Here is a 26,132-nt window from a genome sequence, read left to right on the forward strand (position 1 = left end):
TTTGGAGGAGAGTTGATATGGAATCGTCAAGCCCTCTGGCCAAGAAAGAATTCTTGTGACATTGTAGGGCAAGGAAAGATGTTATTATACCAGGGGGACAAGACCTGGGGGCAGAGAGAGCAGCACTGTGATTGTGGGGAGTGACTGATCATATAAAGTTTCCTATCCTATGGAGGTGAAGGTGATGTCAGGGCTCCAGGAGATTGAGTCTACAGTTTCCTGGAGGTCTACTATTAAGATTGTATTTTTCTTGTAAATTATTAAGATGGTTACAAACTGTGGTGGAGTTTCAAGTCCTACATGACTGTGATCTTTATCAGTTGGCCAATTGTTTTTCCTTTGCCTCTTCTTACGCAGTTACCTGTACCTGAGGAATCCCACCTTCAGGGGGTGGGTCAGCTCCCGTTTTGCCCTGTCTGCTTTTTGCTCTCCTCAGAGTAAAGAAAGGATCCTCACAACTACAGAGGTAAATAAAGTAGGACAGGTAGGGTTGGCCCAGATTATAGATAGCCACACAGTAACCATCCTGGTGGGAAGATGGAAGGAAAGATTAAAATCTGATTTAGAAGGTCGATTAATCTCTATAGTAAGTAGGAGGAGATAGATTTTTGAATTTTGCAACTGGCTGGGCCCTTAGAGAAAAGCTAACAGATGGCTGTGTAACGAATCAGTCAATCCTCAAATCCAGTCCCCCTTACTCCACCGATCTGACAACTGAAGCCCAGAGAGGTCACCTGATTTTCCTAAGGTCACACAGCGTCAGGAGCAGGAGACCAGAGTTGAGAACTCCGGTCTTCCGACTCCCAAGAAGTTCAGTACTCACGAATTGAGCATAAAATGGTGCCAAAGAAAGGAAGTGCAGGATGGGGGCGGGGGACAAGGCCACGACATAGGCACATTTGCCAAGGCGGTGGTTTCTGTTTGAAAGGTCTGCTTAAAATAATTAAGACAAATAACCCAAGACCCCTTTTAACTCCTCTGCCACAACTTAGCCCAGCACCCTTGCAAACAAATATGTTTAGAGGCTGGTGTCAATAAAGAAACCAAAATTACGAGACAAAGGAAATTATGTTCCTAAAAGGCAGCGTATCTCAAATAGGGGAAAGAGTAACAGAAAAGGATAAACTTCGCTAGTAAGAGAAGCGGCCTGCTAGGATCTTCCCTTTACCCCACGTTAGGACCCTTTTATTTGGTGTTCACGATTAGGGGCATACTAGACACTAATTGCTTGAAACGTGTTTGGGCACGAAAACCACCGCAAGCTGACGCGCCTCCAATGGAGGCAAAGACTGTCACGCGGTCGCTCGCAAGCAGGGCCACCCGCTAACCGGGCTGAGACGCTCCCGCCGCTCTCCCCGCCCACGAGGCCTAGTGGAGGGCGGGTCCCGGCCGGCGCGGCGGACCGCTGGCAAAAAAAAAACTACCACTCCCGACTCCACGCGGGGCCTAGCGCCCGGCCGCCGCAGCCGTGCGGCGCGCGAGGCATCACGGACTCGTAGTTCCCACCCACAGCCCTCCACTTCCGGTCCCGTCAGCTCTTTGGAGGCGGGGAGATCCTGTTTTATGTAAATGACCAGCCCTTCTCCAGCCGGCTTCCCTTTCCTCCCCTCCCCTCCCCCCACCTCCTCCTGCGAGAGTTTGAAAATTCCCGCGGAGCAGGCGCCGAGGCCTCAACACTCGCGAGAACTCAGGGCCGGCGCCGCGATATCCTTCACCGCCGCCCTCCCTCCGCGCGCCGCACCCCCGCTCCCCGCCCCTGCCCCCTGCCCCCCCCTCCGCGTCCCGCCCCGCCCCTCCCCTCCGCTCCCGGGTATATACGACCGGATCGGTCGGTCGGCCCAGGGTAATGCTCAGAACGGGGCTGGCGGCGTCAGCGTCTGGGACGCAGAGTCGCGGGGAGGAGGACCCGGAACCGCCGCGGCGTTCGAGTCGCTGAGCGGCGCGCCGGCCTGCAGCCGGCAGAGGCGCGCGCGGGGCTGTGGGGCTGTTGCGGCCGGCGAGGTCGCGGGCGGAGGCTGGAGGTTCGGCGCGGCGGCGACGGTGAGCGCGCCCTGCCCGTGGCGGCGGCCGTGTCTCCCGGGAGATGCTGTGACGGACCCGCGCGGGAGGAGCTCGCGCCCGGCCTCGCGCCCCCCGCACTCGGCCGCCCGCCCTGCGCAGGTAGGGGAGGGGCGGGAGGGGCCGGACCGGCGCGCGAGGGCGGGTCCGCGCGGCCTGGGCCGCAGGGCCGCGGGCCTCCCCGCGCGGGGCCGGGGCGGCGTCCCGCGAGCGGACGCGGTTGGCGGCGCGGGGCGGTGCGTTCCAACTGTGGGGATGGGCCCTGGCAACGGGTTACATAACCACCACTCGGCCGAGCGGTGGCACATGGTGATGGGCGCTGCGATCTTTCTTCCGCGACAGCCGGCCCCGCACGCCCCGAAGGGCGCTAGGGCCCGCGGCGTTCCTCCCGCGCTGTACCCCGGGGCGGTGGAGACCTTGGCCTCCGGCGCCGACCTGCACCCCACATGTTCCTGGGCCTGGCTCGGGTGAGTGGGGGCGCGGCGAGTGGACAAGTGCGGCGTAGGAGCGCGGGACGTCTCGGAGTGGCTCTTAACCCACCTTCTTGTCTCCCCCTTCGGGAGCCTGAGAACCGTCACTTTGTTACTAGTTGACTTCTGGGCGGGGGGTGGGGGGCGGCGGTCTGCGTGCTCAGCGCCAACAAGGTCCTTGCTCGCTGTTCTCTTTTTTTCAAATCGGCAGTTTGAGAAGCGTTTGGAGGAGCCGGGCCCTTTAGGATAAAACCCGGATCTCTCAGCAACTCCCAACTTCGGTTCTCAGAATACCCTAAAGAACTAGCAGATGTTAGGAAGCTCTGGTGAGCGTTGACTGGCTGGGCCGGTGACCGGGGGATGTCAAGCCCGGCTACCTTTCAGGCCCGCGGGATGCTCCATGTGCGTCCAACGCCACGGGGGACGTCCACGTCCTCTCCCACCTGTAATTTTTGATCCCCGTTTTCCCGTAACCCACTACCGAAGTGACCCCAGTTCGCAAGACAGGGAAAAATTAAAATCCATTTTAAAAAGATTTCAGTCTCACTTGGGGGACGGACTCCTCTTGATTTAAGGGGAAATAAGACATAGTTTCTTTGTCTCCTGACCGTGAACATTTTCCAGGGACTCCTCGTTTTTCTTAACAGAAGGAAGGAGAACTTCCCTGGTTTAGGTCAGCGGTCTCTAGAATATACGTCTGCTCTGTGCTTTACTGCTACCAGAAGGCTCCCCACTCCTGGGCCCATTTTCTTGAAGGTGTGATTTGGTGTTGCTCTGCCCCGTGGCCTTGGGCGCCATACCTGCTTCCTTTCAAGTTCTCCAGTTTCGCACCTTGCTCAGCTTCCATGCCTTCTTTCCTAGGCACGCTTTCATTTCTCCTTCTCCCACATCATTTATCCCCTATTTATTTGTGTCTAATATTCTGTTCTTGATGATGCGTCTCCCAGAATGCAACTCCTTGAGGTCAGAAGTGGGTCGTCTACCTGCCCTCCCAGTCCCTTCCCAGCACAACTTTTTAAAAGTGCTTGGAGATCCATAAATGTTCCAAGTTGTTAACTTTGGAAGAACAGCCGCTACAAGGCCGGAGGTTTCTGAGTGCGCTGGCAGCTTCTATGTGTATCACCTTAGTTTTCAGTAAAAGGCCGGGGGGGGGGGGGGGGGGGGGGGAGGAGTAAAAATGCATACAGAATGTTCTGTAGAGAAGTTTGTTCAGTATGTGTAACAATATAATTACTGAATTATTTGCTGCGGTGGAATGCAGCTGCTTTCAAGCCTATGTATATTTCCTACAGAACTGATCTGTGGTATTCTGTGCTAATAAAATCTTTCCTGGTAATTTTGGAAATTTTTTTTTTGCTTCTTAAATTTTTTTTAATGTTTTATTTATTTTTGAGAGAGAAAGAGACAGAGGTGAGTGGGGGAGAGGCAGAGAGAGAGGGAGACACAGAATCCGAAGCAGGCTTCAGTCTCTGAGCTGTCAGCACAGAGCCCGCCGTGGGGCTCGAACTCATGAACTGTGAGATTATGACCAGAGCCGAAGTCAGACGCTTAACCGACTGAGCCACCCAGGAGCCCCATGGGCTTTTTCTTTTTAATAGACTTTATTTTTTAGAGCCGTTTTAGGCTCACAGCAGAGTTGAGTGGTAGGTACAGGGAGTTCTGGTACACACTTTGTCCCATTATCAAGACCCCCCACTAGCGTAGAACGCTTGTTACAGTTGATGAACCTACACACATCGGTGTCACCAAAGTTGGCAATTTATATTAGGGTTCCCCCTTGGTGTGTGTTCTGTGGATTTGGGACAGATGTATGACGACATAGATCACCATTATAGTATTTAGAGTAGTTTCACTGCCCTAGAAGCCCTCTGCGCTCTGCCTCTGTCCTTCGCTCACTGCTAACCCCTGGCAACCACTGATTTTTTTTTTTTTATTGTCTCCGTAGTTTTGCTTTTTCCAGAATCGTCAGATAGTTGGGATTCTGCAGTATGGAGCCCTTTCAGATTGCCTTTTTTTACTTAGTAAGAATTCATTTAGGTTTCCTCCATGTCCTTTTGTGGCTTGGTAGCTCATTTCTTTCTTAAAGTTTTGTTTGCTTGTTTTGTTTTTAAGTAATCTCTGCGCCCAACATGGGACTCCAACTCAGGACCCTGAGATCAAGAGTTGCATGCTCTTCGGACTGAGCCAGCCGGGCACCGTGCTCATTTCTTCTTAGCACTGAATAAATTCCATTGTCTAGATGTTCCACCATTTATTCAACCCTTCATTCACTCAGAAGGGCATCTTAGTTGTTTACAGGTTTTGACAGTTATGAGGAAAGCTGATAAAACATCTTTGTGTCGTCTTTAGTGTGGACGTCCGTTTTCACCTCCTTTGAGTAAATACCAAGGAGCCTGATTGCTGGATCGTATGGTAAGAATATGTTTAGTTCTGAAAGAAACTGCCAAATTATCTTCCAGAGTGGCTGTTTCCACCAGCAGCGAAGGAGAGTTCCTGTTGCTTCTCACCCTCACCAACATTTGGTGGTGTCAGTGTTCCGGATTTGGGCCCTTCTAAAAGGTGTGCAGTGGTATCTCGTCATTTTACGACACATTTCTCTGATGACGTATGCTGTGGGGCTTCTGTTCGTGTGTTTATTTGCTATCCATGTATCTTCTTTAGTGAAGTTTCTGGTAGGTCTGTGGCCTTTTTTTTTTTTAATGTTTATTTTTGAGAGAGAGTGCGCACCAGCAGGGGAGGGGCAGAGAGAGATGGAGACACAGAATCTGAACAGGCTCCAAGCTCTGAGCTGTTAGCACAGAGCCAGATGCAAGGGCTCGAACTCACAAACCGTGAGATCATGACCTGAACCAACGTCAGACGCCTAACAGCCCACCCAGGCGCCCCTCTGCATTTTTTAATTGGGTTCTTTTCCTGTTGGTTTTTAAGAATACTGAGGTTTTAAAAATTGATTTTATTGTTCAATATATCTATTTCTGTTAGCTACTAGTATCAGGCTGTCCTGATTCACCATGTTTTGGATCTGTTAGTTGCAATGCATTGTGACTGGAAATCACGGGAATTAGTTATGATTTTTGCCTTCTAGGAATTAATATGATAGTGGGGAAGACCGGCAAAGACAAGTAATGACTTTCAGAAATAATATTTGTGATTGCTTCCCTAAAGGTGGAAAGGAGCGAGCTAAGAGATCAGATTAAATGGGAAGGGATGGGTCTGTCCAGACCATGCTAGGAATTTAGTGTTTAAGCGGTAGGCAGGGTTTTGGCAGACAGCTGGAAAGCGGAACAGCAGAAAGAGCAAAAGTACAGGCAGTAGCAAACTGATGATGGTTTTGGGAGGCCGCGCTGTAGAGATAGACTGGGGCTGCCTGGTCGAGGAGGACCTTCGTTGTCTGAGGCTGAGGATGTTGCTTTTTACAGTAGAAGGGAGTCATTGGAGGGTTTTGAGAAGGCAGTGACATAACCCATCTGTGCTTTATCAAGAAGATGAACAATATCTTTATTTCATTGGGAGCCAGCGTCATGTCCTGCTCTGCCTACCTGGCCCTTCAGAAGGAGTTTAAACTTTCTAAATTCCCTTTCAGAGGTTCCCAGTGCTGGCGTGTCTTGAAGGCTGGGACGCTACTTAATTTTGTACGATGCTGAGCATGGCTGCTTAATGTGTGTATGTGAGCATACGTGTCCATATGAGATGTTCTTTCTAATATATTTTTTAGTTCTCTTCAATGTGCTTAAAATGTTAAAATTCACACTGTAAATTTGGGATTCGAAAGGTCTTGAAACCAGTTTTTCCCTCGTAGATTCAAAGGCTAACTTGTAAATTTGAAAAACTTTCTCTTTCACTCACTGAACATCTTTTTGAACTCCTTCATGCCAGGCACTATGATAAGCTAAGAGTTGGGAGAGATAAGTATTCACCTTTTTCAGAAGGTGTGACACGAAGACAGTACGGAAGTTCAGCATTCCATGTACTAGGAAGTGGCAGAACGTGGGCTTTAAAGCCATTCTGATTCAAAGTTCCTGCCTTTTCTCATACTCTGGATGGAGCCTGCTATTATAATTCACCTTGCTGCTTCTCAGACACTAAAAGCTTTGAGAAATCCTTTTTCATCTTGAACCAGGCATTGGTGTAGGATGGAAGTTTGAGAACACTGCTCTAATTCCAAACTAATGGAGTACATTCTTTTAGTTATATAGAAGCTAAGTGTAATTAACTTGCAGGACCGAGAAATGAATTTTAATTGTTACCTTAATCCTGAGAAACAATTGGATAAAGAGGGATATGGTGAGGTGAAGATAGAGGAAGATTTAGGAGGAAGCTAGGATTTCAGCATTTTATTTTTGTGCATTTTAGCGGATGGTAAGGAAATTATAGCTGAAGATTTACCTAATCTGGGAAAGGAAATATATCCAAATTCAGGAGACACCAAGAACTCCCAACAAGATCAGCAAAAGCAGGTCAACAACGAGACACATCCTAGTTAAATTTGCAGAATGAGATAAAGAGAAAAATTTATTTTTGTCGTAAGTGAAATAGTTCTGTCTCTGGTCTCTCACTTTCGTTAATCTAATTTTTTTTTTTTTTTAATTCTTGTCAGCCTGCTTTTGATTTCACTGATTTTTTTACTATGATTTATTTGTTTTCTGTTTCACTGAATTCAGCTCTTTTATTCCTTCTGCTGATGCTGAGTTTGTCTAGTTTCTTAAGGTAGAATCTTAGGTTACTGATCTGTGCTCTTACAGAAGTTTAGTGCTATCAGTTTCCCCGTAAGTACTGCTTTAAGCTGCATCACACAAATTTTGATACATCTTTTTTTTTTCATTCAATTCAAAGTACTTTCATTTCCCTTTTGATCTTTCTGATCCATGACTCGTTTAGAAGTATGTTACTTAGTATTCAAATGTTTGTAAATTTTCCAGACATTTTACTGATTTTTTATTTCATTTTGAGCAGAGGACATGCTTTGTATGATTTGAATCCTTTTAAATATAAGTATATAGTCTATCTTGGTAAGTCATTTGTGTGCATTTGAAAAGAATGTGCAGTCTTTTGTTCTTGGGTAGAATGTTCTATAATAATCAGTCAGGTTGGCCAGATGTATTTAGGTCTTTTTTGTCCTTACTGCTCTTCTGTCTAGTTGTTACTGTCAGTCGTGGAGAGGGGGCTGATGAAATCTCCAATTACAGTTGTGGGTTTGTGTTTTTCCTTTCAGCTCCTAGTTTTTGCCCCATTTATTTTGAAGCTCTGTTATTCAGTATAAATGTTCAGGAGTGTTAATGTTTACTTGGTGACTTGAGCACTTTATCATGATGAAGTGAACCTTTTTATCCGTGGTAATATTCTTTGCTCTGAATTCTTTGATATTCATATAGCTGTTCTACCTTTTTTTTTTTTTTAAATCAGTGTTAGTGTGATCTAGCTTCCATTATTTTTACTCTCAACCTAACTAGCCTTTTTATTTAAACTCTTGCTTTTTAAAAAAAATCCAATCTGACAGTCTGCTTTTTAATTGGAACGTTAAAGTCATTTCATTAATGTTGATATACCATGGTTAGGTTTAAATCTGCCATCTTCCAAGTCATCTCATTAATGTTGATGTACCACGGTTAGGGTTAAATCTGCTGTCTTCCAATTTTTTTTTGTCCCATCTGTTCTTTCATTTTCCCTTTTTTGTGCCATCTGTTGGATTTAAGTTTTTATGATGATATTTTATTGCTTCCATTGGTTAATTAGCGATATAGCTCAGTGTGTATATGTTGTGCTGTGTGGTTGTGCTGAGGTTTATTGTGTACATCTTTAAATTATTGCCACCTATATTGAAGTACCATTAGAGCATTTAATATACAGTGTAAGGACTTTGTAACTGTGCTTCCATTTCTCCTAAGCCTTGTGTTAGTCATTTTAATTTGTAAACATATTAGAAACTCCATATATTGCTATCATTTTTGCTTCAAATACATAATTGTCTTTTAAGAAGATATTTGACGGGGGGGGGGGGCACCTGGGTGGCTCAATGGGTTAAGAAGAAATTTGCCAGTTTTTGGTGGTCTGTATTCTTTTATGTAGATCTAGATTTCCGTCTGGTATCATTTGCTTTCTTCCTAAAGGAATTTCTTTAACATTCCTTGTAGTGCAGATCTACTACTGGTGACTGTCTTTTCAGCTCTTGTATGTCTGCAAGGTCTTTATTTTGCCTTTTTTTTTTTTTTTAATGTATTTTTAAGTTAGCTAACATATAGTGTACTCTTGGCCTCAGGAGTAGATTCCAGTGCTTCATCACTCACATATGACACCCAGTGCTCTTCCCAACAAGTGCCCTTAGTGCCCATTGCCCGTTCCCATTAGCCCTCAGTTTGTTCTCTGTATTTAAGTGATGTTTTCACTGGATATAGAATTCTAGGTTGACAGCTTTCTTTCAGTTCCATTGTTTTCTTTCAGTTATTTGTTCCATTGTCTTCTGTCTTGCATTGTTTTCCACAAGAAGTCTCCTGTCATTCTTACCTTGTTCCTTTTTGCAGTGGGAGACTTTATGATTTTGTCCTTTAATTATGATGTATTTTAGTGAGGTTTCTTCATGTTTCTTGTGCTTGAAGTACAGTGACCTTCTGGTTGTAGGTTTATAGTTTTCATCAAATTTGGACCATTTTGGCCAGTAGTTTTGAAATATGCCTGTTCTCTATTTTTGGAGATTGCTTTTGCATATATTAGGGCACTTAATATTGTCTCATAGCCCACAGGTGCCCTGCTCCTTCCCTTTCTGCTCCAGTCTTTTTTCTCATGGTGGCTCATTTTAGACAGTTTCTATTGTGGGTGTTTAAGTTCAGTAATACTTAATGTGTCTGTCTGTGAATCTCTATCCGTGTATATCCCATCTCTAGATGTTTGGTTTAGTCTTTTTAAATATCTTCTGAGTCTTAACATGCTTATGCTTTCCTCTGACTTTTTGGACATAGGGATTATAGCCAGAATAACTGATTTCATTTTTTTTTTTTTTGAAAAAAAAAAAACCATTTTATTTATTTTTGTGAAAGAGATAGAGACAGCATGAGCAGGGGAGGGTCAGAGAGAGAGGGAGACACAGAATCCGAAACCGGCTCCAGGCTCTGAGCTAGCTGTCAGCACAGAGCCTGATGCGGAGCTCGAACCCACAAACCGTGAGATCATGACCTGAGCCAAAGTCGGACGCTTAACTGACTGAGCCACCCAGGCGCCCCTAGAATAACTGATTTCATGTCCTCCTTTAGTAATTCTAACCTTTGTGTCATTTCGTGGTCTGTTTCTATTGGTCAGGGTTTGGGTTTTTTCCCTTTATTATGGGTCATATTTTTCCACTTCTTTTGCATGCCTGACAATTTTTGATTGGAAGCCAGATATTGCGAATTTCACCTTCTTGAGTACTGAGTATTTTTTGCATTCCTTTACATATTCTTGAGCCTTCCATGTTCTAGGATGCCGCTCAGCTATTTGGAAACAGTTTGAGTCTTTTGAGGATTGCCTTTTTAGAAAGGCCCAGAATGAGCCTTGGACAAGGGCGAATTTCACCATCCCCCCCCCAACTGGAGCAGTCAATACCATTCCGAGTACCCTACTCAGGGCCTCATGTATTAGAATGTTTTCCAGTGCAGGGTTATTCCTGGCCTTGTGCAAGCTTTGGGGATTGTCCCTCCTCGGTTTTTGCAGTGATTCATTCCTTGGCCTCTGCTGGTTTCCTTACATGCTTACGCTGATCATACGAAGGTTCAGGGGAACCCGCTGCAGGTATCTGGAGCTTTTCTCTGACCACTATCCCACCTGAAACCTTCTAGCTGTAATCTTTTCGAAGTCTCTTTAAGGGAGAGTTTATTTGTGGTGAACTCTGGTTTCCTAAAAACATGTTTCATGTTTAATGATAACTCCAGTGATCTGTAATTTAACGTTGACAGCAATTTTTGCTTAGAATTTTGAAGATATTCCAGCCGTCTTCTTATTTACTCTATGCAGGATTCACTGGTCTTCCTGATTCCAAAGAATTGGTATGTCCAAGTCTGGGAAATATCTTTTAGAATACTGCTTCTTCCTTATCATTTAGTGTTGTATGTTGAGGGATTCTGAATAAGCATATGTTCTTCTCCCTCTCTTGTCTATCACGTTTTTTAAGACTTTACTTGTAATTTCTACACCCAGCAGGGTGCTCAAACTCCCCATCCCAAGATCTAGAGTTGGATGCTTCACCGACCAAGCCAGCCAGGGGTCCCTCTTGTCTGTAACTTCCAACTGCTCATTTCTTTGTCTCTGTCTTATGTTCTGCAGGAGTTTGGGGCTCTCTTTCTCCTTCTAGTTAGTGTGCCGTGTTACTAACTTTTTAAGTTGGTTTTGCTGACTTTTGATACAAAAGAACTATTTGCTGCCTGGATATAAAAGAGAATATTTGTAAGTTACAAAGAAGCCTGAGCGGTGAGTAGGTGAACACGAGCCTGCTCACCATGGGGCTGTAGAAAAAGAACGTTACCATTGCCCCAGAGCCCTGGCTTACTCCCCTGCGTTCCAGTCCCTTTCCCTCTTCTCACACTACTGTCGGGTTTTTGTGTTTGTTTCCTTGTTTCATGCATAGTTTTGCTACACACGTTTGTATCCTTAGGTATTATTTTGCTTAGTTTTGCAACCTTTTTACCTTAATGTAAATGTAATCATTCTACATGTATTTTCTGCTCCTCTCATTGTGTAGTGTTGTACTCTGGTGGCGCTTTTCCATCTTGTTGCATATGCCGCAGTTCTAACTCCATTGAGGTATTTTCCCCATTGAGTTCTGAGTTTCACTTAATTTTTTATTCCACAAGTTCTGTAACTTTTGTCAGATCTGCTTGACTATTCATTATTTTTGTGAAATTTCTTCCGCATTAGCAAGCTAGAACTTTGATTTCTTTAAACCTATTAAACCTATTTTCTGTTCTCTGATCATTTTCAACATCCGAAGTCTTTGACAGGTTGATTCTGCTGGCTGCTGATCATGGTACCCTTGTTACAGTTCATTATTTGACTGTGAGCCCATTTTCTTTGGAATTTCATCTCTGAAAACTCCTTGATATTCTAGAGACTAGGTGGTTTCTATGGGTTGTGTGCAGCGTTACCAACCTGAGAATAATTTATAAAAAAACCCTCCCCGGGTGCTTTCAGATAACCTAGCTTGGATTCTGGCCACCAGTTTGTGTGAAGGGAAATACTCCGAGTAGAGACTTAACAGCCATGGTTAAAACGGGCAGCGTTACCGCACCCTGTCTTGCACACTGAGTGCTTTTCTCACTGACCTTTATGCCGAGGACACAACCTTACCGGAGCTCAGTGGGGTGAGGAGGGGGCTCTTAGCTTGCCTTGGCTCTGCCAGCCCTTAGCTTTACCTTCTGTCATAATTTTATGATTATTCTAAAATCTTGTTCAGTTATGCTGCTTATATCTGTTTTGAGCTGTTCATTAGCTGTCAATTCTTCTTGGAATTTCTTTGGAGGAGAGCTCTTTCGTTTTGTCATTTTAGTTAGCTTTCTGTCTTTCGTTACTTTTAAAGACTTGTTATGCTCTGTGCACCTGTGAGCGCTGCTATACCCAAGAAGACTCTTTGACTGTCCAGGGCCTATTCTTTCAGAGAGTGTTTTTTGAATGGTATCTCTTGGTCTCTCTTGTTGAGACCTTGGTTATTTTATTTTCCTACTAGTAGTGATATTTGGGACTCTCCACCATGTATACTATGGCTAGTTTCTTGAAGTAACCCTGGAGAAGAAAACAGACAGACAAACACACAGGGAGCAGGGGCACACAAACGCACAGACAAATCCAACAAACATGCAAACTGAGAGGGAAAATGAAAAAGTTAAGAGAAAAGACGGAGGAGGGAGGGCAAATAATAGAGAGTATAAAATACATAAAAGGGTCAAAAAGGAGAAAAGAAAAAAGAAGAAAACCGATGGACAAAGAATGGTTTAAAGCATATAACCGGATTTCCCAGCTACAATTAAATAGCCGTGTGTATGCAGTGCTGGTTGAAGAGCATAGAGAAAGAGAGAGAAGACAGGGAGGAGATGAGGCAAAATTGGAAATAGAATGAACAGGCAGAAGAGATAAGAAGCTTTTTTCAAAGAGCTAAAGGGTGGAATATGGTTGGATAGATGAGAGAAGGACGCTGGTCTTATCCAGAGAAACTATATAGTCTAATTACTCCTGAGAGAAAGAGATGATAAGGTTGGTAGGTGTAGAATTTACATCTACAGAATGGACTAGATGTGACTGTTTAAGCAAGCTGGTGACCAGAGTTAATCAGGTCAGTGTTCCAGAACAAAAAAAAAAAAAAGGGGAGGAGGGCAGCTCTCAGGCAGGGACGGGCATGGTGTGATCCGATGCGTCAGGTGGGGGTTCTGCGTTGGCAGTTGTGGGGAGGAGGGTGGGGGCGCTCCAGTCCCTTCTTGAACCAAGCACTGCACCTCGCTTTTTTGGGTGTGTAAACTCCCCGTGCCAGGGGCGCAGCCAAAGTGGGTCACACTCTTTAACCCAGGCCAGACTAGTTTCCAAATCCCAGTCCGTGCGCCCCACTGAAATTGCCGTAGACACAACCTCGCAGGTGATCCCCTTGGGGCAATTCCAAGCCTCTTGCCTCGCCCTGGGGGTGAAGCATGAATCGCTGCTCCCTTCTCCTCTGGGTCGGGTTGGCGAGCAAGGATGGGGGGTTTGCCTGGGGGGCGCGCAGGCCCGCTGGAGAGCGGGAAACTGGGTCCCTCCGTGTTTCATCACCCGAAACACGAACTCGCGGGCAAATCTCCCAGTTTTAAGCCCTTCGCCTTCCCTCTAAGTGTCCAGCCAGCTCAGAGCACAGAGGCCCAGTACGCACGCGGTTACTCCAGGGGTCCACCCAGCCAGGAGCTCAAAGGAGCGGTCAACGGGTGGCCCTTCCAGGATGAGTTGGCGTGCACAGTCCTTTTGTGCCCCAAGCGGAGGTTTTTCTGTTCCCCAGCGACAGGGGCCGTGTCTTGAGTAGTTTCGGACTCTCTCTTTCCCCTCTCACTCCCCACAGAGGGGGATCGCCCAGTCCCTCCAGTCTCCGATCCTGGCCCGATTTTATCTTCCCCAGTTCGCACTCACATTAGAAGGCTTTCTCAGTGGATCCTGCGTCCTTTTTCTCCCAATCTCTTGGGTTCTGTAAGGTTTCCTATGGCTTCAGATCTTTTCTGTGTGAGATATGGGGGCGAGTGCAATGTATGGAGCTCCCTACTTCTCCGCCATCTTGCCCCCTCCCAAAAAAGTGGTATTTTAACCATTAGTTTTGGTCGCTGACAGTAGAGGGAATCTAATCTTCTATATATTGGAAGTGAAAGATAATTTCCAATTTTTTTTTCCTGTCTAGTTAAAGAGCCGTCCCAAACTCAATTCCTGAGATTACTGTGTGTTTGCACACTTTTGGGGGACTTTCTCCCCCTTCCCTGGAGCAGCAGTTTTTGTAACATTCATCAGTTCTTCCTGTTTGTGTGTGAAGTGTTCTTGGAGAGTAGTAGGTCAGGCAGTAGATAAGGTGAGCTGCACAGGGCCAGGCCGTCTGGGGAATCAAGTCTACCCTCAGGCCATCTGGCTTACTACATCTTTCCTCTCCTAAGGCTGTTGGGAAACATCTTATTAGGAGGTAGGACCTTAGACCCAGAAGCACACGAAATGTGTTTTATAATCAGATTTTGGTTTTAGCATATTTATTTTCGTGTGATGGCTTTTCCGTTTTTTCTTCTGGGCTCAAGCATATTACGCTCCGAACGTAATGCTTTCTCTTCCAACTCCTTACAGTGAAAGCATGCGAGGCTTAACGGCGCAAGTGACGGCCCTCCTGCGCTTGCCGGAGGTGACGGTGCAAGCCTGTGCGGAAGACGGCAGGACGTCAGAATGTGTGCTTCGTGGAAGGCTCACTCCAGGTAAATAACGTTACTGGGCGTTGACCAATGTGATAGATTTGGGAGAGAATAATAAGCACGTATTATAATTTCCTTTAATCCGGGATAAAATCGCACTACCTGGTCGTAGGGGTCTTACCTGAGCATCTGGCATCCCAGCTGCATGTGGAATCATGTCCGTATACTCTCGAACAATTCTCGGTGACTCCTGGGTGGGTGTTTTGCTTATTAAGAGTACTGTGTGCTTTATAGTTTTTGTACTATGTGTACACTATCTTTTAGTATTGACTGTTTATATTTAGAAGATAGAAATAATACACAGCTGTTATTTCTTTGTAATCAGTAAGGTTTACTGGCGATGAATTTGGATTAGAATCTAAATAGTCTTATGAGTAGAACAGTCTGACTGTAGGGCCTCGAATAATACCCACAAAGTCTTATTTCTTAATTTCGTTAACTTGAACAAGATCTTAATATACAGTTTCGATTATATAATAGAGCAGAAAACCGTAGCAGAGGAGCCATTCAGTCGTGGACTTCAGTCCGCTGAAAGAGGCTGCAGGCGAGTTTTAGGAAAGTGAATTTCCCAGCCATCCACCCTGGTGGGTGGACAGGGACACCTGTCAGCCACGTGGCTATTCGCAGCGCTCCTGTCTGGAGTATAAGAGCAGTGCTAGGCCCTGTAACAACTTTGCCCTGAGGTATCAGACTCTTCTGAGTAGACCCTCACTGATCTGTGCGGCTAAGAACCCGGCAGGTTGAGATAGCAAGTGGTGAGAATTCTCTCTGAAGCCATGTGTTCTGGGTCCCCGCTGTGCTGTGCTGTTTCCTTAAACTGCAGAGTGTCCCGTTGCTCCAGCCTGGGTTAGCCACCTGTGTCCTTGGATGCGAGGTAGCCATCACAGATTTAAAAGTTACCACGCACCCAGCTGCTCAAGGGCAAATTCGAGTCTGTTCCTGATTCTTGGTTTATTTACCTCCCTTATGGTCTTCCATCAGCAAGCGCATACTCTCAGTCCTGTCTCCAAGACGAATCTCTTGTCAGTCTACTTTTCTTCGTTCATGGTCGCCCGCCGGGCCTGGGGTCTCATCCTGCACCTGTGCCCTGTGCTCCCCCTTGTCCCTGTTTCGCTTAGCAGAGAGGGTAACGTTTAAAAACCTATCAGATAGGTTAAAAACCTCCGGGTAGTTTACACTGTGTACACAGTAAGATCCAGGCATGACTGGTAAGGGGTCCAGAAGGGCTCCTGGCCTTTCCTGTGACACCAGTTACATCTTGTCTTCTCAGTTAGATTTTGAACAACTCGGGGATAGAACCATGGGTTATATCTTATGAGGCTCAGAGCACCACGTGTAACTCCTGAGGTATAACATCGTGGACCTGTGAGGTTTGGAGTTTGACTTGCGGTGCCCCTCTGGCTGCGGTCCTTGTTGCCACACGGCCGGGGGCAGGTTAGTTACCTGTGTGAGAGTTCCGTTGCTTTTTCTCTGTATTGAGGTGTGACGGGGACTAAATGAGATCGTTTCTTTTAGCCCATAGCAGGTGCCTTCACCCAATGGTTAACTTTCTTACTGAGGTAATAGTTGTTTAATGTATTTTACTAATCTCTGGACCACTGTGTTCTATAAATGGTCAGATTTCACTTTAGAGCTAATGCATCAGGTTCTACATAATAAGCTGTATATCATGTATGTAAAACTTCTAACTTCTGTTTACTTACATGGTGTCCATTGAAATAAGTAACGTTTTTTGCTTTTTTTCTTTTTTCTTTTCCTTCTTCTAGGGAGAAATGCACTTGCTTGCCTGGCTTGTGGTCCACAGCTCGAGGTAGTGAACTTTCTAACAGGAGCGCGGCTGTCTGCGTATCGATTCAGTGGAGCGAATCACCAGCCTCCCATAGTCCTGGCTATGAAGGAATTCTCCTGGCAGAAGAGAACTGGGTTGTTAATCGGACTCGAGGAAGCAGAAGGGAGTGTTCTCTGTCTGTACGACCTTGGCGTGTCCAGAGTAGTGAAAGCTGTTGTTCTTCCTGGAAGGGTAGGTGCCGTTGAATATACATGAGCTCTCTGTGTTCAGAGCTAACCCCTGCTGGTCACACAGGTGTGTTGGCTTTGGGAAAATCCATTGAGCTCTGCATTGTTAAAATTTGCTTACTTCTATGGAATTGTTATTTTCCATTAAAAGTTCAAAATAAAGAGCTTAAAGACAGTATGTTATCAAAAGAACTTAACGTTTAATATAGAACTTTTTATGCTTGGTTAGAAAATTGCAAATGAAAGTAGGGGTGACACGAAGTGTTCTGATACTCTCTTGTGTGAAGAGGATCATCTGAGTCTCATCAGCTTCAGTTGGAGTTTATGAGCACACTGGAAGTTTCTATTAAAATACTCATTACTGTGGTGTGTTTCGGTTTGTTTTTCTTCTTTTTTAATTTGACACTGTAGCCTTGCCGCAGTATGGAAAGTATGTCTTCACTCTTGTTTAAGAGTTGAATATATTTTTCTTAAGAGTCAAATGATATTTAAAAAAAATTTTTTTTTTAATGTTTTATTTATTTCTGAGAGAGAGAGAGACAGCGTGAGCAGGGGAGAGTCAGAGAGAGAGGGAGACACAGAATCTGAAGCAGGCTCCAGGCTCCAAGCTGTCAACATAGAATCTGACACAGGGCTCGAACACACGGACCAGTAGATCATGACCTGAGCTGAAGTCATATGCTTAACTGACTGAGCCACCCTGGTGCCCCTAGAATAGAATTTTTAAAGGGAGGTAAATGTCAAAATACTATGTTTTGACAGTTTGAGGAAACTCACTCAGTGGGCACTGCTGGGGGTCGAAGTGGTCATAGCCTGGTGTCTTAAATGTAGTTGCCAGTGCTGATTTTAAAGTCAGATTTCATTTAGCAGTTTATTGAGTGCTTACTGTAAATCAAGCTATATCCTAAATTTTGGAGAAAAGTAGATAAATGGAACTTGGTTCATGCTGTTGAAAAAGCCTGTAGTCTAGTGGGAGAAGACAGGTAATAAGTTTATAGCCTAAGTATAGTAAGTATTTTGATAAACTCAAGCACACGGAACATGGAAACACCTAGATAATTTCTGCTTAGAGAGGTTGGATATTTTAGGCAAAGGGACCAGCATGTAAAAAGTCCTAGTGTATGGGACATTTGGGGATTGGGCTTACGTAGAATGGCTGCGGGAGGGGACGGAGGAGGTGGGGTCTAGAAATGGGGAAGGTTGGGATAGTGAAGGGACTTGTTTGTAGTTAGTGGCCTCCATCTGAAGTCTTTGGTGGTCGTTTAAGGTTGAAGCAGAGCTCTAGTATAAAAAGCTCATTGGATTGGAGTAGGTGCAGATGGATAATGATAATGAACTGGACAAGGGAAATGACGGTCAAAGTGGAGAAGACGGAACAAAAGTAGAATATATTCAGGAGGTAACACGGCCTGGCCCTGTCGATCATTTGGATGAGTAATTGAGAAGGAATGAGGGTGGCGAGGTGCCTGGTTGCTCAGTCGTGCAGATGGTTGGCACCGCAGAGAAGGGGGGATATAGAAGGGAAGGGCTGGGAGGAGACTGATCGAAACCTTCCCAAGAACTTGGTCAGCTAAGTTTCTTGTCTGGGGCACAGTATCCTCTCTTAACTCTGTTTGCTTTAAGTGTCTCATTTTAAAATTAATAATAAGATCCCATTTTCAGTTAATTAATACAGTGTTTGTATGAGGAATGCAAACCCAGATAGATTTTTTAACCACTCAGAAGGGACTGAGAGACTGGGCTTTAGTATTTGTAGACAATATCACTGTGAGTTAGACAAGGAAGACAGTCCATGAAATCACGGCTTTCAGAATTAGAAACACTGTAGAATGTTTTGTATACCAGTGAAATACAGAGCCAGGCTTTTGTCTGTAATGAGTTACAGCCTGAAACAAACTTTACTCTGACATGAATGCATAAAATGCATAAAAGTAAAACTGTAAATTTTTCTTGAATGATTTCTTTTCATCCTTCCTCAGGACAACAGGCTGTATGATGGAGCAGTAGCTGGTTGACAGCTTTATAGAGAAGAATCTGGGTTTGAGTATAAATGACCCCAGTTAAACTTTCTAGGCTTCAGCGTGCTTCATCCGTAACAGGTGTAATTACACATAACCCCGTATCCAAGGTTACCATGACGTTACGTGATGCAGTTAGACAAGGCCTGGCCTGTGGTACGCTTCCAGTAAACACCGACCCGGATATATTTTTATAGTGAAACGATGGTGTTTCTGTTCCTGAAGGTTTCATTAACGTTATTCAGATCCACCAGCCAAATGCAAATTTATAATCTCTAGTAGAAAATGTTTAAATCTGTTATCGCTGAGAGCCGTCTCTAACCTCCAAATTTGTTCTGTTGTTTCATTGTGTTTTTTCACTCTCTGCCCCCCAGGTGACCGCCATCGAGCCTGTCATCAACCACGGCGGCGCCAGTGCAAGCACCCAGCACCTGCACCCCAGCCTGCGGTGGCTTTTCGGTGTGGCGGCCGTGGTGACTGATATCGGGCACATCCTCCTCATTGACCTGTGCTTGGATGACTTGTCGTGCGGCCAGAATGAAGTGGAAGCATCAGGTAATCGTGTGGAGCCTCGAACTGAGCGCTGGTGGATTCCGATGCAATGGACCAGGGTTCCTTAAACAGTGAAAAACCTTTATGTAGAAATTGCTTCTGTGTGTCTTTGTTTCTTTAATGGTCTGGACCCATTGTATTAGCGTTTTGGGGCCCAGGGATACTTTTGCATGAGTTATTCTGTTTATTGATGAGGTACGAAAGTAGGTCTTGAAAGAGATTGAGGTCCTGATTTGTTTTATTTATTTTTGAGACAATTCCTGATTTGTTTTAAATCAACACTTGAACAATAGCTGTCGTTCCGTTATGCCAGGAGGAGGGCTGAAGGTGTAGACGTTATAGAATTATCCAGTGTTAAGACTGGCTTATGTAGGGAGGAGAGGTAACCTAAAAGCCTTTTAAAAATGTATATATCATACAGTTTTAGGAAAAGACCGTTTAATTTTGAGGACTTTCTTGATTTTTAAAGCAGTCCTATAATAGGGCAGATCTTTCTCTGTAGATCAGCTAAGAAAGAAAGATACAAATGATCATTATTTTCCCCCAAATTATAATGAGCATAACGAATAAAAATTGTCAGTGTTTAATAAAACTGATTGTAACTGCAAGTAGTAAAAATTATATTTAGCCAGAAACTTAAGAGCAAAATCAGATTTCTGAACAAACTTTTTGATTTTACAGATTTCTGTAATATGACTTGAAAACACTTGATTTGACAGAAATAATGGCCACATGTACACTTAAAAAAAAAAAAAAATCCTGGGGGCACCTGGATGGCTCAGTCAGTTAAGCATCCAACTTCAGCTCAGGTCATGATCTCACAGGTCGTGAGCTGGAGCCCTACGTCAGGCTCTGTGCTAACAGCTCAGAGCCTGGAGCCTGTTTCAGATTCTGTGTCTCCCTCTCCCTCTCAGCTCCTACCCCACTTGCACTCTCTGTCTCTGTCTCTCGAAAATAAATAAACATTAAAAAATTTAAAAAAAGATCCTCACAGTGATGAGAATTGTATCTGCAAATTTGATATGTACAAAGATCTGACTGATTAACTCTGTGTAAAATTAATGAAAAGAATTGACTTGCAGAAATCACAGAAACTGAAAGTGAATTTATAGAATATTAGAAATGCCTAAACTGCCTTTACAGAAAGTTGATAGAGGAATTAAATAGTCATGATGGCTTTTGTTCCAGAGTTTTGTAGATCGTATCCTTCTAGGTGTAAGGCTAATCAATGTGCTCATATTCATAATTAAAACTCTTCTTCAGACCAGAATAGTAGAGTTAGAACTTTCTTTACTTCAGAAGTCCACAATCAGTAGTGGAATTCAACACAAGGATAGTTTTATAATGATACACTTTGGATTGTGATCAGAGATCAGAATCATTTCCCAGTTATAAAGAATTATAAAGCCATTGAATAAAAAATTGGGGTTTAATACAAAATATATTTTTTTGTTTACAAAAGTAATTTAGGATTACAACTATTTGGTCTTCACTGTAATACACATAACATAGAAAATGAAGTTCCTGATGTTTATTATACTATAAATACTGTGTTACAATTTTTCCAACCTTAACATCTTCCCACATCAGTACAGATAGAGTCTATCTTACCCTCTTGCGTAAGGTTACATTATTCCATTGTATGAACTATTTATTTTGGCAAAATTTAATCACTTGCTTCTCTGGGAAAAAAAAATCAGAAGCAGAAGGGATCAAGAGGGTAATTGTTCAAGTACAATATATGATTTTTCCCCTCTGCATAGCAGCGTTGAGGGAACCTGCCCTTGCATCTCGGTTATATTAACATACGGACCTGAGTAGTTTTCCTTTCTATGAAAGATTTCAGACATCTTCAAAGAGAGAAGAATATAAGAATTCCCACATGTCCATCACCTAAATTCAAGTTCGTTTTCAGAACTTACCACGTGTACATTTGTTTTCTTTTCCTTCTCCCCCACCTTTGCCTCTGAATTAATTTAAAGCTGATAAGGGCTGTTTTACTACATAGTCCTAAGGCCATTACCAGTCCTAAGTACGTTAATAAGAACTCCTTGGTGTAATCTAGTAACGAACCCATAAGTCAGATTGCTGTGATTGTCTCTAAAGCATCGTTTTGCATTTGTATCATTTGAATCTGGGTCTAAAGAAGGTCCACACATGACATTTGAGGTACGTCTCTGTCGCCTTGAATGTAGAGCAGTCCTCCCCCTTCCCCTCTTTTTCTATTTGTAGTGCTTCTGACTTGCTAAAGAAGTTAGTTTAGCTGGTAGAATGCCCCGCAGTTTGCAGTTATCAGGGTGTTTTCACGTGCTGTCATTTACATTTTGCGTTTTCTGCAAACGTAAGTCAGTTCTGACCAGAGTCAGGTGTGACATTGGCAAGGCTGCCTCGGAAGAGCCAGGTGCTTCGTATTGTATCATGACAGGGGCACATGGTGTCATGTTTCACCTTCAGTGACCAGTAGGTCCAGATGACGACAGCTTGATTCTTCCTTGTTACAATTTCCCCCTGTACCGGTGATTCTCACCCGGGGGTGACGTTTGCCCTCTGGGGGATCTTTGATGAGGTGTCCGGGATGTGTTTTGGTTGTTGCTCCTGGAGAGAGATGGTGCTGGTGGCGTTGGGTAGAAGCCCGGGATGCAGCTGACCATCCTATACGCATAGGGCTGTTCCTCAGCCAAGATTGCTCTGACCCAGAGCGTCAGTGGAGCCAGAGTTGAAAAACCCTACATAAATTAATTGTTTCGTCCATTGAGACTGTTACCTCAGTTTCTTCATTAGGGGATACAAAAATGATGATTTTAAAATTCTGTAAATCTAAGGAAGGATTTTCTCATTAACTAGGGCTGTTTGCCTGAAATACAGTTTGTACAGAAAAGGATAAATGCTTACTATTTCTCTAAGTACTAATTTTCAGAGTAAGGAGCTGGTACCCAGGGACTTAAAATGGTTCAGGAAAGTCTTTAGGTGAGCAGGGCGGGAACTCATGAGGTTTTACATACTTAATGTGTTTCATTCATTCATTTTCATTGTTAAAGAAACAGTGCTCAAAATGGCATTTGTTACTGACAAGCCCCTTCTGGAGTCTGCCAGATCCCCTATAGATTTCGATGGCTTCCTCGATTTCGGGCACAAGATGAACTAGGCTCACCTCACATATTTCCTGCCCCAGACCTGGAACCGGCACTTCTCCAAAGGGAGTATTTAGGTTTTTAGTTCTAAATGTAAATAAAGAAACTGTCAGCTTTGTTTATGATTAGTAAGGAAATTCTTTAATCCTTTAAAAAAAATGTACTTTAGAGAATATTTAAAACGTGCCATGAGAGTTTTAAAAAGTTACACACCTAAATGTGTTTTGAAAATCGTAGCATTTACATAGATGGGAGGCTGTTTAGGAGCTGAGCGTGCTGTGTTGTCACAGATCCTTTTTCATCGACCCCAGTGGGCTTCAGTTGCAGCTTGACTAGGGGGTGACACGTTTGCTTTTATGCTCTTTACAATTTGCTGATCTTACTCACTCTGCGTCTCTAGACCTCGAAGTTGTCACTGGCATTCCGGCCGAGGTGCCGCACATCAGAGAGACTGTGACGCGGGCAGGGCGCCACCTGTGTTTCCAGCTCACCAGCCCGTCGGGGACGGCCGTGTCGGTGCTCTGTTACATCAGCAGGACTAACCAGCTGGCCGTGGGCTTTTCTGACGGCTACCTAGCTCTGTGGAATATGAAAAGCATGAAAAGAGAGTAAGTACAGCTTTTTCCTCTTGTTTGTTTATTGGTAGCCGTTTTCCGAAGATAGCTTGTACTCAGGTATTAATAGTTTAAAATTAGAGTAAAGAGAAAAAGGTAGGGTAGCTTAGCAGTTTAGTGAGTCTGGATGATTTCTTGCTGCACAAAATCATAACTTGATATAATAAAGGAAGGCCTCATCGCGTGAATATAGGTCGGCTCTTTGGTGTGTATTTAAAAGGCCCTTCAGCGAGTGTGGTGGGCTGTTGGCGAGTAAGATGCTGCTCTGTAATGGTAAGCCACGTATTCATGGGGTATGAATTCTGTCATGAGTACTTCCAACCACACGTGTAGAGTAGAAGGTGATGGTAGTACTTGGTTGATGGGAAAACAGGCTTTTTAATCAAAGTTAAAAGACACCATGTTTTGAAATTTTGATGCTGTTTAAATTTCCCCCAGTTGTATTGATACTTTTTAAATTGGCATTTCTGGTGTTCAAATTGCTGAAGGGGGCTCGGTCAGTAGAGCGTGCGACTCTTAATCTTGAGGTTGTGAGTTTGAGCCCCACACTGGGTGTGAGATTAAGATTTTAATAAAAAATCTTGAAAATCGTGTGGGATTAACCCTTTATTGAGGAGGGTGACAGATAAGTATTGCAGACTTTTAATCCCTATAGCTAAGTAGATGCCCATTTTCCTTGTAAGTTGTCAATTTAATATTCTCTGTTTTTTCAAGGCATATTGGAATATTTTCTTGAATACTTTATCTTGCAAAAAAAATCAGTAGTAGTTACTCTTCCAAACGTTTCCTGCTTGGCTCACCTTGGTAATAAATGTATACCGTATACCAGGGTTGAGGTGAAAGAGAAAAGAGAGAGGAGGAAAATAACAAGTTTCTCTCATCTCAAACCAGACCTGCTGCTCACCGTTGCTCTTTGATAAAGTAGAGAATCACAAGTGCTTTAAGTAACTTCTGTCCTTGCACCTCCTCAGATCCTCAGAGTCCTTTTTTTTTTTTCTTTTTGGTTTGGGTTTTGCAAGTTACCAGCAATGGGGTGGAGGTGCTGTCGCCCAGTAGCCCCCACGGGAGGCCACCTCAGCTCTCTGTGTTGTGCCGAGAGCCTTTCCCCAGCTCTTGTCTTTGAATTGCTCCTGCGAACCTGGGGGTCCCCGGCCTCTCTACGTGCGTCCCTAGCGCTGGCCGCTCCGGGCTGACTTCTCGCTGGTTCCCGGGAGCGTTCTCACCCCCTCGGGGTTGTTCTGGGGAAACTGGCCGGGGCAGGTGGCCCAGGCGGAGTGCCGCCTCCCTGGGGAGCAGCTCACGTGGCGTCCACGGGACTGGAAGGCGACCTTGGGGGTGGTTTTAGCCCTTCTGGCACCATGGCCACGGGCAGTCGTGACCTCGAATGCCCTGTGTAGTTTTGAAGATGAGACGATTGCGCGAGCGGCAGTTGCTCTAACCGGAGAGTCTCCCATGAGAGCCCGGATTCTTCCTGAAATCACCACGTAAGAATATGAAGTCCTTTCTGTTACCGTTTTAGGTACTATACCCAGTTGGAAGGTGGAAGAGTCCCTGTGTACGCTCTCACTTTTCAAGAACCGGAGAATGACCCTCGTAATTGCTGTTACCTGTGGGCCGTTCAGTCTACACAGGATAGGTGAGTGTGGCGCGTGGGGTTTTCAACGACCCTGGCCAGCGACGAGGCCGCAGCGAGCCTCTCAGAAAGCTTCACAGTACATTGTCTCAGTTTCCCCGGAAGCAACATCACTGTCACGGGTGGCAATTGGGACGATCCTGAAAACGAAGGGATTGTTTCCACGTGGTTGAGTACGTTCTGAGGCCGGGAGGACACTGTGCGCGCCTGTTTGCTTGCTGTTGCCGGGAGCCGGCCAGTGCAGGTGGGGGGCGGTGGCCTCCTGGGGTCTCGTGTCCCAGCACCTTCTTTCCCTGTTGTGTGTGCCTCCCGTTTTTATTGACCCCGACTCTGTTCCTTGTCCTGCTTGCCTGGCGCAGTAAACTCGTAGCATTCACTTGCTTATTTTTTACTCTGTCACAGGGTCTAATTTTGTCCCAAGTATAGCTCGTGAGAAATCTTTCAGCTGATTCTGTCTGGTTATGCTCGCTTGTTTCCAGGGCTAGAATGGTAGTAGTATTGACTTCCTCTTCTTTCTCTTTAATGTTTCATCCCTTCTAAGATTAGTGAAACAGTCGCGCTTATGATATAAACGCCACGATGGTGATCACCTTTGTTCCCAGTACTTGCTCCTCCCAAGCCCATCCCACCTCGGGCTCTGGGTACCTGAATTGGGGTCTGTTTGTATTAGATTTCTGGGATTTTGTATTAGATGCCACACTTGGTGGTTTTATCTTGCCTTACTCTGTGGTCAGTGATGGAAAGAAGACTTGATTTGCCACTTTTGAAATTTGTCAATCCCGAAAAACTATGGAACTGAAAATAAGGAGACCGCTGTGGAGCTCTCTCTCCTTCATGGAGTCCAGGCTGTGTTTCCGTCTGCCCCAGTGCGGTGTGGGCAGCAGCAGTTTGATGGTTGAGACTCCGCTGGGCTGTTCAGGCAGGGTTGGGGTGGGGAGGGGGATGCAAGGGGACTTTCATCTAAATGATTGTTGTTTGGTTATTTTTCCTCCTAGGATTGCCTCTTAGGATGAGTTCGGTAATTTATTACCCTTCAAAAAATTGTTTTAACATTCATTTTTGAGAGAGAGAGAGACAGAGTATGAGCAGGGGAGGGGCAAAGAGATAGGGAGACACAGAATCGGAAGCAGGCTCCAGGCTCTGAGCTGTCAGCACAGAGCCCGACACGGGGCTCAAACTTGGGAATGGAGAGATCATGACCTAAGCTGCGGTCGGATGCTTAACCAGCTGAGCCACCCAAGTGCTCTGATTTATTATTATTTATGTGGGTTTTTAAAATTTTGCTTTTCCTAAGATTTGTACACTAAAGTCTAGAGTGTTGTTCTCTTATTTTGGAACTTGGTGAATAAGTCTGCGTTCTTTTTTATCATACCACTCTTGATTCTTTTAGTACTGTCAGTGAGTGATGTCTACTGTGTCCTTGTAATCAGGAAGCTGTCTGCTATTCTCTGCTCCTGATTTTGTGTAAAACCCTCGTGAACTGAATGCACTTCCCTGAGTCCTTTTTTGAGGTTTTCAGAGCTCCACAGTTGACTCTTCTACTCACCGCCCCCAGCCCCCACCTCCCACCCCCTGCAGTCAAAAATCCACCTGTAACTTTTTTTTTTTTAATATTTTTATTTATTTCTAGGAGAGAGAGAGACAGCGTGAGCAGAGGAGGGTCAGAGAGAGAGGGAGATAGACTCTGAAAGGGAGATAGACTCTGAAACAGGCTCCAGGCTCTGT

General features: G+C 44.7%; 1 protein-coding gene across 7 annotated transcripts in view; it reads left to right on the plus strand.

Annotated features, from left to right (window-relative positions):
- Positions 1–1,836: 1,836 nt before the first annotated feature.
- The window catches only part of AHCTF1 (AT-hook containing transcription factor 1), an 81,877-nt gene continuing 57,581 nt past the window's right edge, over positions 1,837–26,132 (plus strand). For 3 of the 7 annotated variants that reach the window (XM_039235846.1, XM_039235851.1, XM_039235852.1), the window contains exons 1-6: positions 1,837–2,160; positions 14,322–14,446; positions 16,210–16,463; positions 18,852–19,032; positions 22,561–22,768; positions 24,294–24,410. In XM_039235846.1, coding sequence (XP_039091777.1) covers positions 14,329–14,446; positions 16,210–16,463; positions 18,852–19,032; positions 22,561–22,768; positions 24,294–24,410 — 878 coding nt within the window. In that variant the 5' untranslated portion in view covers positions 1,837–2,160; positions 14,322–14,328. Of the gene's footprint in view, positions 2,161–2,400; positions 2,526–4,987; positions 5,088–14,321; positions 14,447–16,209; positions 16,464–18,851; positions 19,033–22,560; positions 22,769–24,293; positions 24,411–26,132 lie in introns of those variants that run through there. The other 4 variants (XM_039235849.1, XM_039235848.1, XM_039235850.1 and 1 more) reach the window with 4 other exon arrangements.

This window comes from Hyaena hyaena, unplaced genomic scaffold, assembly GCF_003009895.1.
Source record: "Hyaena hyaena isolate Hyena2069 unplaced genomic scaffold, ASM300989v1 scaffold_103, whole genome shotgun sequence".
Taxonomy (NCBI): Eukaryota; Metazoa; Chordata; class Mammalia; order Carnivora; family Hyaenidae; genus Hyaena; species Hyaena hyaena.